Source organism: Humulus lupulus, chromosome 8, assembly GCF_963169125.1.
Source record: "Humulus lupulus chromosome 8, drHumLupu1.1, whole genome shotgun sequence".
NCBI classification, from domain to species: Eukaryota; Viridiplantae; Streptophyta; class Magnoliopsida; order Rosales; family Cannabaceae; genus Humulus; species Humulus lupulus.
In genome coordinates, this window is record NC_084800.1 from 125,645,698 (window position 1) to 125,662,491 (window position 16,794).

Here is a 16,794-nt window from a genome sequence, read left to right on the forward strand (position 1 = left end):
TCATTCAAGACTATCAGTCCAAAACAGATAGGTGACAGTCGCAAAAGTCACAAAAGTGGGTACAACCCCCCTATCCATGTGACGATAGGGTCACCAGGGCTTAACAGATAAGTGAACCTTCCATAGCTTAAATAGGATAGGTGCATGGTGAGTTGTCACCAAAATAATCTTCCTCATGACCATAGAGTCATAACCTTGGAACATCGTTCCCTAGCCACGTGACAAGCAGTCACCTGGGCCTTATGCCCTGGCTCTCAGTAACTAGTCTTAGATTAGCCAAACACTTATAAGTTCATCGACCTTAGGTTCGGTCCAGTGTTAATGCCTTAGAGCCATTCAACACTGTTATCGATTAGATCTAATCTTCATTTGGCCCTGCGTTCATGACGCTATGCCATTTCTAACTCTTAGGTCAGTATCCCTGACTAGTCAGTGCCATATACAAATAAATAATATTCGCTAGCATTTAATATGCAATCCATGTCCACATTTATCAATCAACATGCGTCAATAACAGTCATGCATGCCATATATACACACGGTGTAGTTTTCTTACCTCAGATTCGAGCTAGAAAGATTAAAAGAACGACCCGTGAGAACGATCAACCTTTAGTCCTTTAGCGGTCACCTAATCATAACCAAACACGAGACATCATCAATAATAATGATCAATATAGGTTTCCACACCAATATCTAGCCTTCGAAAGATCAATCCCAACTAATCCAAGTAGTAGGAACACTCCCGAGGCCTATAGCTAAGTTCTCGGGGTCAAAACATGCAAACGGGGTGAAAACTGGGCAAGGGCTATGACCCTAGCACCTTGGGTCGTGGCCCCCAGAACTTCCTGAAGCAAGGGCCGCGGCGCCCAGCAGGCACAAAGAGCCCCACCTGCTTCTTCATGGCAGGGCCGCGATACCCCAAGAACAGGGCTGCAGGCCCCAACTCTGGGCCATTCCCAAACGTATTTTTAACACTCCAAAGCCTCCAAAATCAACCCTAAACATTCCCCAATCATCAAAACAAAGTTCCCAAGCTTCCCAAAACACCAAAACCCTCAAAACCCAAGGTTCAAACCAATCAAAAACTCAACAATTTACAAAATCAATTCAAAGCTTAGAAACTCAGAAAACTCAAAACTTAAACTTCGATTACCTTCGATAGGGTTGTTTTTCGTCAAATCCTTCGGTTAAGAAGCTTCTAATCTTTCCTAGGATCGCTATGCCTCGATCCTCGCTTGATTCCGACTCCTAAAACTCAAGATATCTTCGTAAATGCTCAAACAGTAAAACGAACTGTCGAAAGGGAGAACGAGAGGTTTTCTAATCATACGTTCTATCTGACAGCTATTTCAAGCTTAAGTAACCTCAAATAAAACCTAATGTTTGGGGTCCTGAAAAAATCCCCGGGGACATTACAGTCAAAACCTCCGAAATTTCACCCTGATCTCATATATTCCCAATTTATCATCACATAAACATTTATACTACCCCAAAATTGACCCCGTTATGACAAAACCGCTAATCCATTATATATGGCCGTCTCATACCGAATAGCTCAAATATATCTCCATAATAATGGAATCTCATTCACAGATCAATTTATGCACCCAAATACACATATTCACCCTCAATGGACCAAATTATCAAAATAGCATAATTTTTCAAATGTGGACCCACATGCATGCATATAACATCATATCATAATATATTTCACATATACATGCATAATATCATTTAATGGCATAATTAAACAGGTATCGCCCTCCCGGCCTACTAATCTTGCCATTAAACCATATCGGAGAATTCGAGGCATTACACCACAGCTGCCAACTCAAAATCATGAGTGGGTTATCTCTTTCCATACTCCTTCAACTCACGAGAGGCATAGGCAATTACTTCTCTGACTGGATCAGAACATAGCCCAAACCATGATGAGAAGCATCACAACAAATCACAAACTTCTCCTGATCTGTTGGAAGACTCAGAATCGGAGCTGTAATCAATCTCTGCTTTAGTTCCTGGAAGCTGTTCTCACACTTATCTGACCACACAAATTTCTGACTCTTGCGTGTCAGCTCAGTCAATGCAGTAGCAATCTTTGAGAACCCTTCCACGAAACACCTATAATAACCTGCCAATCTAAGGAAACTTCTAACCTCAGAAGCATTCTTTGGCCTTGGCCAATCTATGATAGCTTCAATCTTTGCTGGATCTACCTTAATCCCCTCTTTACTAACAATGTGCCCAAGAAAGGATACCTGAGATAACCAGAACTCACATTTCTAAAACTTTGCAAACAGTCTGCATTCCCTCAGTTTCTGTAGAACCTACCTCAGATGCTACTAATGCTCTGACTCAGACTGAGAATATACCATAATATCATCAATGAAGACGAGCATAAACTAGTCTAGATAATCCTTGAACACTCTGTTCATGAGATCCATAAAAATAGCAGGGGGATTAGTCAATCTAAAAGACATGACTAAGACCTCATAATGCCCATACCTGGTACGAAAAGCTGTTTTCGGTATATCTCCCTCCTTGACCCTCAACTGATGATAACCAGAACGAAGGTCGATCTTTGAGAATACCTTTTTACCTTGCAACTGGTCAAACAGATCATTTATCCTTGGCAAAGGATACTTGTTCTTAATTGTCAACTTATTCAGTTGCCTATAATCAATACACATCCTCAGAGAAGCATCCTTCTTCTTTACAAACAAAATTGGCGCACCCCAAGGTGAGAAACTAGGTCTGATGAAACCCAAATCTAACAGCTCTTGCAACTGTAATTTTAATTATTTTAACTTAGTTGGGGCCATTCTGTAATGTGCTCTAGGCGTTGGCTCTGTCCCTGGTGCCAGTTTTATCATAAACTCAATCTCTCTGTGCGGTGGAAAACCTGGAAAATCTTCTGGAAACACGTCCAGAAATTCACAAAAAAGTTTGGTTTCTGTTGGTCTCACTGGCACGACCTAAGTGGTATCAACCACACTGGTTAAGAATCCAATGCAAACTCCTTGCAATAAATCCCTAACCCTCAATACATAAATCATAGGTATGCGAGGTCCATGCACAGTACTAACAAACACAAAAGGATCCTCACCTTCTAGCTCAAAGGTGACCATCTTCCTTCTGCAATCAATGGTTGCCCCATACTTCGCCAACCAATCCATGCCCAATATCATGTCAACGTCAGTCATAACTAACTCTACCAAATCCATTGATAACTCTCTGCCTTCCACTGTCACTGGCAACGATTTGGCCCATCGCCTGGATACCACTAACTCCCCAGTGGGTAACAAAGTTCCAAACCCCACAGCATAAAAATCACCGGGTCTACACAGTCTAGCAATAATACTACTAGCAATAAACGAATGTGTAGCACCATAATCAATCAATACATTGTAAGGGGTTCCAGAACTAAGAAACTGACCTGTAACTACCGAGGGAGAAGCTTTAGCTTCTGCTTGTGTTAATGCGAACACTCGAGCTGGGGCCAAGCTGTCCGCTTTTCTGGGTTCTTACTTTCTGGCCTTAGGGCAATCCATTTTAAGATGACCCACTGATCCACATGAGAAGCAGGCCCTGGCCCTACACTATCCCAAATGACGCCTCTTGCATCTAGGGCATTCAGGATAAGACTTCCAGGCTTCGTTACCACCTGGACGACCCATTGAGATACCATGGGGCGACCTATCAGGACCTGGAACTGGGAAGGGGTCAGGAACGTTCCTCTTCTGCTCACTGGGGCCTCCACCCCTACCAAAACCCACAAATGGAGGACCTGTCCTCCTGAACTCTTTTCTGGCTGCACTGTCTCGCCAGATCTTGTTCTCTGCACTCTCAGCTGTGAGTGCCATCTCAACCACCTGTGCATAGGTAGTAACCCCAGCCACAGTGGTAATATGTACGTCACGGGCTAATCTGGGCTGTAGCCCGTGTAGAAATATCTCTCTTCTAGTCCCATCAGTGGGCACCAGCTCCATGGAAAATTTTGCCAAACGATCAAATTTCAAGGCATACTTAGTGACCGACAAACCTCCCTGAAGTAGCCTAATGAATTCCTCAGCTTTTGCCACCCTGGTGGCATGATTGTAATATTTCTCGTTGAACAGAGTCTGAAACTCTTCCCAACTCAGGGCACTAACATTTCTTGTATGGGTAATAACCTCCCACCAAATTTGGGCATCCTCCCGAAACATATAAGTGGCACAAGCCACCCTCTCGTTACCAGTCACCCTCATGAAATCAAGGATGGTGGTAATCATACTCATCCACTACTCTGCCTTGGCAGGATCTGCACTGCCCTAAAAAACTGAACGTTGTTTCTTCTTGAACCTTTCATGAAGAGACTCCCATTTATTTCCAACCTCAGGTAGCTGCCCAGCTGCTGGCACCGACACAGGAGGTGCCTCTGATACACTGGTCACTGCAGGTGCTTGCTGTTGTTTCAGGAGACGAAGCTCTTCTCCCTGTCTCAACACTGTAGTCTGCAGATCACTAATCATTTGCAGCCAGTTTACAAGAGCTGGCTGTGGAATCTATCCTTGGTCATTTTCTTGATCCTGATTGTTATTATTCTGGCCTTGATCACGCTGGCCAGTTGACATATTTGTCTGCCTTGGATTCAATCTTATCACTGATACCTTGCTGAAACTATGATCAATATGGCTAGTAGGTAGTAATAACTAAACCTCTTGCCGCCTTATGGTCCAAGAACAAGCAGACAATTATCATATTCCATAGTCATACAATTATACAAGCAGATACATGTTTATAGCATTTAGCACATGGTTGCTGAGAATGTATTATTCAGGGCACAGGTTTAACATGGTGTCACATGCATACATGTAAAGCATATATACTATATTTAAGCAGTTATACATGTAACTACATAAATAGTTACCAAACCAAGAGTCGAGCTTGTCTTTAGTGGTGAGTGTACATGCCCAGCCAATCTACAGGAACCCTATCCTTGGCATGCTCTAATACAAAGTTGTAATGCCCTGGTTACCCCAAAATAGTTACGGTGAACATTGAACAAGAAATTTAACTCCCTACCCGAGTTCTTTGGTTAGAAACGTGTTTCTAGGTATTATTAACAGGCTAAGGTAGAAAACAATCAAAAGGAAAGGATATATTTTATTTAAAATATAAAACTGGTCATGGGCTGATAAAAACATTTACAAGTTATTTACAACTCAAAATGGTCATTACTGTTTAAATTTACAACCCGCCGACCTAAGCGGAAAAAATAGGGTAAACCCCCTAGTTCCTCTGGGAACTCCTTGGCCGTGGTAGTAAAGCGGCCGCATATGTACACAACACCACCTAAGCTCTCCACTCAAGGTTGGGTCAACTTTTCTTTCCCTTTACCTGCACCACATAGCACCCATTAGCCAAAGCCCAGCAAGAAAACACAATATAGCATGGATACAATATCAACAGTGATCATAATAATCATTTAGGACTTTCAGTCCAAAACAGATGAGTGACTGTCGCAAAAGTCACTAAGGTGGGTTCCGTTCCCTCTAGCCATGTGACGATAGGGTCACCGGGTCTTTACAAATAAGTGATCCCTTCACTAGCTTAAACAGGATAGGTGCTTGATGACTAGTCACCAACATAACCTACCTCATGACCATAGAGTCATAACCATGGGATTCTGCTCCCTAGCCATGTGACAAGCAGTCACCTAGGCCTTAGGCCCTGACTCTGAGTAATTAGTCCTAGACTAGTCAAGCCCTTATAAGTATCATTGAACTTAGGGTCGGTCCAACATTAATGCTCCTAGAGTCATTCAACGCTAATATTGATTAGATCTAATCTTTTGTAGGCCCTGCGTTGAGGACGTTTATGCCGTTTTTGACACTCAGGTCAATAATATACGACTAGTGCCGTCTGAGACTAATCAGTGCCACACACAAGTAAGCAAGCTCTGCTAAGCATTTAATATGCAATCAATATCCAGATTTATCAACCAACATGCCTCAACAACAATCATGCATGTCATTTACACAGGGTGTAGTTTTCTTACCTCTGGTTCGAGTGAGAATTAATATAAGAACGACCCTTGAGAATGATCTGTCTTTTTTTCCCTTAGCGGTTACCTGGTCATAACCAATTATGGGATTCCATCAATAAAATGAATAATAAAATATTCCTGGACCAAGACCTAGCCTCCGAGACATCGAATCCCACTAAACCAGGTAGTAGGATCGATCTCGAGGCCTAAGGTTTGAATCCCTAAATCAAAAACACACTTTTGGCCAAGATGGCCGTCAAGTGCAGCGTCCCTTCCCCTAGCGCTGCGACCCTTCCCAAAAAACAAAGGAAACTCGCCTCAAGCACTTGCCTCAAGTGTCGCGGCCCTTCCCCAAGCGCTGTGACCCTTAGGCCTCTTCAATACCACCTTCTTCTTCAACAAACTTGGGCCGCGGTGGTCTAGAACAGAGTCGTGGCCCCACCAAAAAATCATCCAAAAACCTCTGTTTTTCTCCTTAAAAAAATTTCAAAACATTATAAAAACTCTCCCAATATCACTAAGCAATGCCGCTTATTATTACCACAACTTATTCGGCTAGTTACATTCGTTAGTGTAGTGCTCGTAGTCGTTGTGAAAATGACAGAACTTTGTGGTATCTCTCTTGGAGATATCTTTCCTTATAGGTGCGGGTCGTTTGTAGGGCACGCTAGAGCTAGTCGCCTGGTAGACCTCAGCTCGGCTTTCAACAAGGGGCAGTGTAGTTGGTAAATCTTGGTTCATACCGATTACCTTTGGGGCGCTTATTCTCGGATTTCGAGGGTTCGTTGTCCTCCCGCTTCCCACTATTTCTACCATTGCCGTTGCCTTTTCCGTTGCCATTGGGTTTTTCTGACCCATTGGCGGGTTCTTCCTTGGGCCCCTTGTCTTTTGTTGGCGATTTCCCTTCATTGGCAATTGTGTCTTCGAGCATGATGTAGCGATCAACTCGATTTAAGAACTCTTGGGTGCTTCTTACCCCATTCTTTCTGAGGCTGCTCCAGAGGGGTGAATGGCGTCTAACCCCAGCAGTTAGGGCCATCATCTTACCTTCATCGCCCACATTTTTGGCTCCAGATGTAGCTCACATGAAGCCCTGAACATATTCTTTCAAAGGCTCTCCCTCTTTTTGGCGTATCTCGACTAGTTGGTTTGCCTTAGTGGGGTGCACGCGACCCGCATAGAATTGTCCGTAAAACTCCTTTATGAACAATTCCCATGATACTATACTAGCAGGAGGGAACTTAAAGAACCACTCCTGGCAGCGTCAGACAGTGTTGCCCGGAAGATGCAGCAGTGGGCATCTTTTGACACCTTTTGTATACCATTTGTATCTCAAACTTATTAACGTGAGATACCGGGTCTCCATACCCGTCGAAATTCACCAGTGTTGGAATTTTGAATTTGTTGGGGGTTTCAGCCATAACAATCCTCTGTAGGAAGGGTGTGCCTCTCCTCCGATCGTACTCAATGTGGGATGTTCGCCCCCCGACCAGCTGCTGCACCACCTAGTTCAGGGAATCGATCTGAGCCTGAACAGCTTCTGGGATTGCTGGGGCCTCTGGCGCCGGGGGAACGTACTCATCGTGCCTTTCTCGGTGGTCGTTATGTATGTCCCTCAGATCATCGTCTCTTCGTCGCTGCTTGCTGGCTCCCAGCCGACTAAAGACATTCTGCTGCCTGGGCTGTTCCCCAGCGTTTTGGCCCGCTGGTCGGTCCTCTCTAGGTGGGGGGCTCTTGCCCTAACCTCTTTCTATGTTCCTCCGACCAGCATTTCTTCTGCCAGAATCCACCACATTGTAGTCGTGGCTGACTATGGTGCGACCGGCTATTCACTTTGTTGCCTCCTTGGGTTGGAATTTCCTGAGCATTAGGGGGAGGCCTGCATTGGTCGGTGGGTCCCCGTGCATTGTTATGCCATGCGGAGCCCCCTGACTGTAGAGCCTGTCTCAGACTTCCTCTTGTTGGTAGAAGGACGCTGCCCCCTGCTCGATAGATTCGGCTCTTCATCCCCATGACGTCTAGGGCTGTGTGGCGGTTGCCCGGCCCTATTCTGGCTCAGGCGCGAGGGATTGCCTCGACCAGCCTGAGATGGAGGCTGCTGCTCAGGATCCTTAGGTGGGACATCATCCTGAGCCATAGGCGGCTGCTCCGGCCTTTGAGGGCTTACTAGCTGGAGCGGAGGACTAGGATTGGGACCCCTTTCAGGCAGCCCGTTTGGTGGCTGGTCTGGCTGGGAGGCTGGCGCGGCCTGATTCCTAGCCAGCTGGATGGCTGCTTCAAGGAAGGCCAAGGCATCCCTCTATCGACAATCCATCTCAGCCTGTCGCTCGCTCAGCTGCTGACACTTGCGTTCTATATCTCTTTGCTGCGATGCCATTATCTCTGCAACATTCTCTTGATTGGCCCTCAGATTGGCCAACTCATCCTGCAACACCCCTAGTGTTGTCACATTTGGGGGAGGAGACTGGGATGATGCAGCGCGAGCGACGTGTCCGGTCTTCTTGGATGTTTTTGCCATTAGATTCTTTCACAATCTCTCAATGAAAGCACCAGAATGTTGACCCTTAAATTAGCCAACGACACGAAGTCAAGTATACGATAGGATATATAAACGACACTTGAAAAGATGATCTAATGGAAAGGAAAAACACCAAGAATAAAAGTGGTTCGGCCCTAGTGATTGGTAATGACCTACGTCCACTTTGTGATATTGTTATTATAGAATCCTAAAGTCGTGATCAAAGAACTAGGGTTCTTGAGTTTCACAGACCTTAGGCGTAATACAATCAGATGGTAATAACTCCCTTTAGCTCTTTTTTCTCTCAATCTTACGCAAAAAAGCTAAAATGAATCCAAAAGTCCCTCCCTTGAGCTATTTCATGCCTATTTATAGGCTCAAGGAGGGTTACATATGATAACGTGTCTTATCTTTTCCTTAATAACCGCATATCAAGGATAATTATAAAAAAATATTCAAATCCAGTTAATATTAGATTACAACTTAAGAGACAAAAATTAACATCGACGAAGAGGCGCGCTTCTAGTCGATAGCCGAACAACACCTCTGCCTTTTAATTTGGCTATGTGTCAATCCATGTGTAAGTAATCCTTGCCACATCATCAATGACCTTTTTTGGTTAAACAAAATCTTACCTCAAACTGGTTTTGAATCCCTTTCAATGAATGAACTAATTCTACAACCTCCAAGCTTTGATTTCCTAGCTTGATTCTTCAATTTGGGGTCACAAACTTCAAAGGAATCAAGAGGAAAATGATGAACGTGAGGGAGGAAGCCTGGCTCTGTTTTTTTCTATTCTTTCTACGGGTTTCTACAGCCAATAAATCATATATATCCAAGCCAAATGAACTTAATGCCCCTAGGTCATTTAAAAGCTACTAAAGACTCCCAAGGGTAAAACCGTCCTTTTCAACCTATCTCGTGAATCATAATTAACACTCTTCAATTCCCGATATCCTCAAATACCAACAATTCATATCCCGTTACCCTTTAATTCCCGGTAACGCTCTAATCCTCAAAACACCCCGAGACTCACCCTGAGCCTTGAGCTTAAGCCTGTTATGACCAAACCGATAATTCATATTCAAAGATCGTCTCATGCCGAATAGCTCGTACAAATCCACATTATAATGTGGCCTCAACATTTAATCACAAACATGCACCAAAACATACAATTATGCCCTCAACAGGCCAAATTACCAAAATACCCCTGTAATGAAATGTGGACCCACATGCATGCATTTAACATCATATTATAATATAATTCACATAAACAAGCATATTATCAGTTAATGGCATAATTAAACAATTATGGCCCTCCCGGCCTACTAATCCAGCCATTAAACCCCATCAGGGATTTTGGGGCATTTCAATAGTTTTCTTACCTCTGGTTCGAGCGAGAATTAATAAATGAACGACCCTTGAGAATGATCAACCTTTTAGTTCCTTGACAGTCACCTAATCATAACCAATTATGGGATTCCATCAATAAAATGAATCACAAAGGGTTCCCGGACCAAACTCTATCCTCCGAGACATCGAATCCTACTAAACCGGGTAGTAGGATCGATCTCGAGGTCTAGGGTTTGAATCCCCAAGCCAAAAACACAATTCGGGGCAAAATGCCACTAAGGGCTGCGACCCTACCTCACCATGCCATGACCCACCTCCTCAACCAGAAGCGACCACACAACCATTTCCCCAACACGGGCCGCGACCCTCCTTCTCCATGCCGTGCCCAACGGCCCAGCAACTTCTCCCTTCCTCTTCAATGAGCTTAGGCCGCAGCGCTCAAGAACAGAGCCGTGACCCCACCTGAAACTCAGCCAAAAACCCCTGCTTTTCCCCTTCAAACTCATTTGAAAACCCCATAAAATCTCTCCAAATATCACAAAGCAAAGCCGCCAACTATTACCACAACTTATCTACCATATAAGCATCAAAACCTAAGCCTCACACCAATCAAAACTTCATCAAATTCCCCATTCAATGATCAAAACTCCAAACCTTAAAACCAACACAAAAACAGAGCAAGACACTATACAATTGAACTAGAACCTTACCTTAAGCTTGAATTGAAACCTCTTCAATGGTTGAACACTTGCCTAAGACCTCAAGCTTCAACCTCCAAGCTTGAACCCTCAAACTTGCTTCAAAATTAAAAGGAAGGAGAAGAGAAAGATGATGATCGTGAGGAAGGAAACAAGGCTCTGTTTTTGGTTCTGTTTCTACAACCTTCAGCCTTAATATAGCCTAGGTGAAATGACCAAAATACCCTCCATGCTTAAATCACTTCTTAATAACCCCCAAGGGCAAGACCGTCCTTTCCGGTCTATCTCGTTAATCATAATTAACGCCCTCCAATTCTCGCTATTCTCAAATACTAATAAGATCATATCCCATTACCCTTTAATTCTCGGTAATGCTCTAGTGATCAAATAACCCCGAGCCCCAAACTTAAACCTGTTATGACCAAACCACTAACTTGTTATTCAAAGATCGTCTCATGTCGAATGGCTCGAAAAAATCCACATTATGATGTGGTCTCAACAATATTTCATCAACATGCATGAAAATACACAATTACGCCCTCAATGGGCCAAATTACCAAAATGCCCCTATGATGAAATGTGGACCCACATGCATGCATTTATCATCATATAATAATTTAATTCTTATAAACATGCATATAATAGTTTAATGACATAATAAATAAATCATGGCCCTCCTGGCCTACTAATCCAACCATTAAACCGCATTATGGATTTTAGGGCATTACACTAAGTGTCGTAGTATGCTTTCCCTTATTTTGCTCATGTGTTTACATATGTTTATGATATGCATATGCTTTGCTCGCTTAGCATCTTATATGTCCCCCAAGTGATCGAGGAGTATAAGGTTCTCAGTCACTTTCCATTGCCCAATACCTGTTCGAACATTACTGCTCGTGTACTTATAAATAATTAATGATAATATAGCAAAACAACACACGTAATGAGAAAATACTTGTAAGAAATACAATAATTGGCAAGAATAATTGGCTGCACATAGTTCCTTTTATTTCTCGTAATAATATGGACAAGATTTATGTCTGTACGAGTGATAAAAAATTGATCTTACACTTATAAGAGACCAGTCATCTAACTGGCCAGCCCTTGTTCAAAAAATTTTAAAAGTAAAATTAATACATGCCAAATCTTTAAAATTAATTGTTCATTGATAATACTTGCGTAGGTGTTCTCCATTCCAATAGCAAGGAACAATATCTCCATTTAAGCGAGCAAGTTTGCATGTGTCTGGTTGAAGGATTTCTTCAATCTGATACTCCAGCAACCTGATCGTGAGTGTTAAGAAAAAATCTTCTAAGTACCCAATATTCCACGTCAAAATTTCTTTCGCATACTTTAGAGTTAAAATATCGAGCGACCTTTTGTTGGTAAGCTGTAACTCGTAGTTGAGATTGCTCATGGCTTTCGTTGACCAAGTCCAAAGACTCCATTAATTACTGGTTATTCGTATTCTAGCCATATGCCAGCCTTCTATGAGATGGTGGATCTAACTTAACAAGAAACATGACTTCATACCCACATGCTAAGGAAAATGGTGTATGGTCTGTTGCTGTTTGGTGAGATGTCCTATATGACAAAAGTACTTCTGGCAATTGTTCTAGCCATGTTTCCTTTCCTATGGGCAAAGATTTGATCAGGTCAATTCCCCAAACTATGAATGGCCATGGGATTTGCATTTGTTTAAGCTCATTTGGGGCTGCTCGAGGTATCTTGGAGAATCGTTGGAATTTATCACATTCTTAACAATTCCATGGAATTTTCGATCATTGTTGGCAAAAAAATACCATTGTCGGAGAATCTTCTTTGGTAAACTTTGCCCCCCAACATGTTCTCCATAGAATCCTTCATGTACTTCTTGCATCAGTTCCTTAGCCTTTTCCTTGGAGATACACCGTCATAAGGGCATTGAGAATCCCCGTCTATAAAGATTCCGTCGAACAGGATAAACCGAGCCGATTGACTTTGAAATGTCCTCCCCTTATTCCTATCTACTGGTAACAATCCTTGTTCGAGATTTTGTATGATGGGAGTCATCCATGTGTCGGACACTTGTATTACTAGGGAGGATTCTTCCGCTTGAATGCTTGGTGTTGATAAACATTTGACCAGTACCATCTCAAAGTGTCGGAATCTTTGGCGCTTGCTAACTTGGCTAAGGCATCGACGTTTGAGTTCTGGTCGTGAGGTACTTGCTGGAGAGTATACATCCCGAACAATGCTAGTAAGTCCTTCGCCTTGTTTAGATAAGCAACCATCTTAAGACCCCAAGCCTAATATTCTCCAATAATCTGATTAACTACTAGTTAGGAGTCACTATATATTTCTAGTGACTTTATGTTCATATCCTTGGGTAGTCTCAAACTTATGAGCAAGGACTTGTACTCGGCCTCATTTTTGGAGGTTGTAAAGTTGAATCCGATCGTACAGTGAAATCGATGTCCCTCGAGGGTGATTAAGATCAGCCCCTCTCCCGTGTTGCACTCGTTAGATGACCAATCTACAAACAGTCTCCAGGTGGGAGTTTGGTTTTGATTATTTGTCTCTATCATCGGCTCGTTGGCAGGGAGTCTGTTGAATTCAAAAACAAAATCCACTAAGGCTTGTCCCTTTATGGCTGCTCGAGGTGCATAGGAAATTTCAAATCGCCCCAACTCAATTGCCCATTTTAATAGTCGACCAGCGGCTTCTGGTTTCTGCAAAAGTTACTGTAGTGGCTGGTCAATAAGCATTATTATAGGGTGAGCTTGAAAGTAGGGTCGCAGTTTTCTAGACGCCAGTATCAAGCATTAAGCCAATTTTTCTATAGGCGAATATCGTAATTTCGCTTCCACTAGCCTTTTACTTACGTAGTATACTGCTATTTGAATGTTGTTTTCCTCCCTGATTAAAACATCACTGACAACATACTCTGTTTTGGCTAAGTAGATGTTCAAAGTTTCTCCTTCGACCGGCTTGGAAAAAATGGGTGGTTGCGACATATGGGCTTTGAGCACCAAAAAAACCTATTCCAATTCTTCTGTCCTTTCAAACTTTTTGTTTCCTCTGAGTAGATTAAAAAGTAGGACACACTTGTCCGTAGACTTAGATATGAATCTACTCAGGGCAACAATTCTTCCTGTCTTGATGGTGATTGCATCTCCTTTAGTGCTCGAATCTTTTCGGGAATGGCTTCGATTCCTTGCGAGTTTACCATGAATCCCAAAAATTTTCATGATCAAACACCAAATGAACACTTTAGAGGATTTAGCTTAATCTAATATTTGTTCAAGATGTTGAAGCATTCCTGTAGGTCCTTAATGTGTTCATAAACCTTTCTCAACTTGACCAACATATCATCGATGTAAACCTCCATGTTGTTGCCGATCAGTTCTTTGAACATGTGGTTGACTAGTCACTGGTAAGTCGCACCAGCATTTTTCAAACTGAAGGGTATTACTTTGTAGTAGTAAAGTCCCGTATCTATTCAAAAGCTAGTGTGGTCTACATTCGGTGGATGCATACTAATTTGATTATAACTGGAGTACACATCCATGAATGATAAAACTTCATGTCCTGATTTAGCATCAACCAGCTGGTCAATTCTTGGAAGTGGGAAACAATCATTTGGGTATGCTTTATTAAGGTCTATGAAATCCATGCACGTCCTGCACTTACCATTTGACTTAGGAACTAATACGGGATTAGAGACCCAAGATGGATAAAATGCTACCCTGATGAATCTATTTTCCTTCAGTTTCTTGACTTCTTCTTTTAGGGCTTTAGATTTGTCTTTGTGGAGCAGCCTTCTTTTTTGTTGCACTGGTGAATGATTTTTGTCTACATTCAAGACATGACTAATCACTATTGCGTCTATCCCAACCATATCTTTATGCGACCAGGCAAAGACTTCTTTGTGTCTCATCAAAAACTCCACCAGTTTATTTTTTATTATTGTCTCTAAGTTTTTACCGACTTTCACAACCATCGTCAGATCCTTCTCTTCTAGTTGCACCTTCTCGAGGTCCTCCAAGGGCCCAACATTTTCATCTATATCCCCAAAGCGAGGATCTAAGTCCCTGTCCTCACTTTGGGCTATGCCCTATTTGGTGACTTGTTCACCTGATTGGGCATGTGGTTCATTTACCACCAGCAACCATTTCTCTACTGCACTCCCCGATTCACCTCGTCTATCCTTCGTGATCGAAGAGTTGTAAAAATTTTTGGCCTCTCCCTGATTTCCCAACACGCATCCAAAACCTGCATCGGTTGGAAACTTCATGGCCAGATGCCAGACCGAAGTTACGACTCGTAGATTGACGAGTATGGGTTTTCCGATCACATCATTATATGCAGACAGACAATCAACTACTATAAATATATTGAGTAGTGTCATTTTGGAGTCTGATCAACCTGGTTGGTGCTAACCCTTCGCCTAAAAAACCATAGATTGTTTAGTTTCATGGTTCTAAATCTTGTACTGATAATTTCATTCTTTCCAGTGAAGATTTGTATAAAATGTTGACCGAGCTTCCTGTATCCACCAACACTCATTTTTCCATCATGTTGGCGATCTGAACATCCATGACTAGAGGATTTGAGTTGGGTAATCGGACATGCTTTGCATCCATCTTGGAGAAAGTTTGTAATTCTTCCTCTGTTCGATCTTTTTTGGAAGGTTTCTCCTCGACGTTTAGCATTTTGATGCCCTAATCATGACATAGGGTTCTGGCATATCTCTCCCTTGCCTTACCATTGTCACCTGATATATGTGGTTCTTCGCAGATAGTCAGCAATGTACAAACAATAGGAGCTGGCTGCAGAGGAGGCGAGCATTGGCGCACAAGTGCCTGCCCGTTGCCTCTGTGAGCCTCCTGCTGAGAATTTCTTCCTGCTCATACATATCTCGTCAAATTTCCTTGTCAAATAAGGAACTCGATCGCATCCTTAAGTTGGTTACACTCATTGTTATCATGGCCATAGTCATTGTGAAAACGGCAAAACTTTGTTGTATCCCTTTTCGATATGTCTTTCTTGATCGGGGCTGGTCGCCTAAAAGGAACAGTGGTATGACTGGCTTGATACACTTCAGCACGGCTATCGACCAAGGCATTATAATTGGTGAACCTTAGTTTGTATCTATTTTGTTTAGGGCGCTTGCTATCAGATGTCGTTGGTTTAGTGTTTGCCCCTTTCCCCCCATTTTTACTTCTACTTTTGCCGTTGCTGTTGGGTTTACTAGACCCATTGGGGGCTTTGGTCGAGTCTTCCTTATTACCCTGGTCGGCCTTTGGGGACTTTCCTTCATTGGCTATGGTCTCCTCGAGCTTGATATATTTGTCTGATTGATCTAAAAATTCTTGAGTGCTCTTGACTCCATTCTTCTGCAAACTCCTCCAGAGGGGAGAATTGCATTGCACTCCAGCTGTGATTGCCATCATCTTTCCCTCGTCTCCAACAGTTTTGGTTTGAGCAACTGCTCGGATAAACTGCTGCATATACTCCTTGGGAGTTTCTCCTTCCTTGTGTCGAATGTCGACCAGCTGATTAGCCTCTGTTTTATGTACCCAACAAACATAAAATTGTTTGTAAAACTCATTCACAAACATCTCCCAAGAAAATATACTGACTGGAGAGAAGTTGAAGTACCATTCCTGAACAGAGTCAAACAATGTGGCTGGAAAAATCCTACATCGAGCATCTTCAGACACCTTCTGGATGTTCATTTGTATCTTAAACTTGTTTAGATGAGATACTGGATCTTCTCCTCCAGTGAAGTTGGGCAGAACTGGCATTTTGAATTTACTCAGGATGTTTGCCACAAAATTTCTATTAACGAATGGGGTGCCCTTTCTTCGATCATACTCTATGTGGGACATTTTATTCCCGACCAGCTACAACACGACCTGGTTCAAGATATCTATCTAAGTTTGAACAACATCTGGTATTGCGAGAGCGGCTGGAGCCGGGGGAAGTAATTATCGTGTCTTTTCCTTTGGTTGTTGAGCACATCTCTCAGATCTTCATCCCTACATCTCACTCGTTTGCACCTAGTCGATCAAAGACGTTGGGTTGTTTAGGCTGTCCCCCAGCATTTTGGCTTGTCGGTCGGTTCTCCATTGGGGGAGGATTTCGCTGTCTGTCCCTTGCCTCCTGCTATCGACCATTGTTCCTTCTACCAGAGTCTGCCTCATTATAGTCAA

The 16,794-nt window shown here is 42.8% G+C and overlaps 1 protein-coding gene across 1 annotated transcript in view; it reads right to left on the reverse strand.

The window, feature by feature from the left end:
* Positions 1 to 16,470, reverse strand: part of LOC133796021 (uncharacterized) — a 31,985-nt gene extending 15,515 nt beyond the window's left edge. The window contains exon 1 of the mRNA XM_062233503.1: positions 15,719 to 16,470. Within this exon, the coding sequence (XP_062089487.1) occupies positions 15,719 to 16,470 (752 nt within the window). The remainder of the gene's footprint in view (positions 1 to 15,718) is intronic.
* Positions 16,471 to 16,794: the final 324 nt, after the last annotated feature.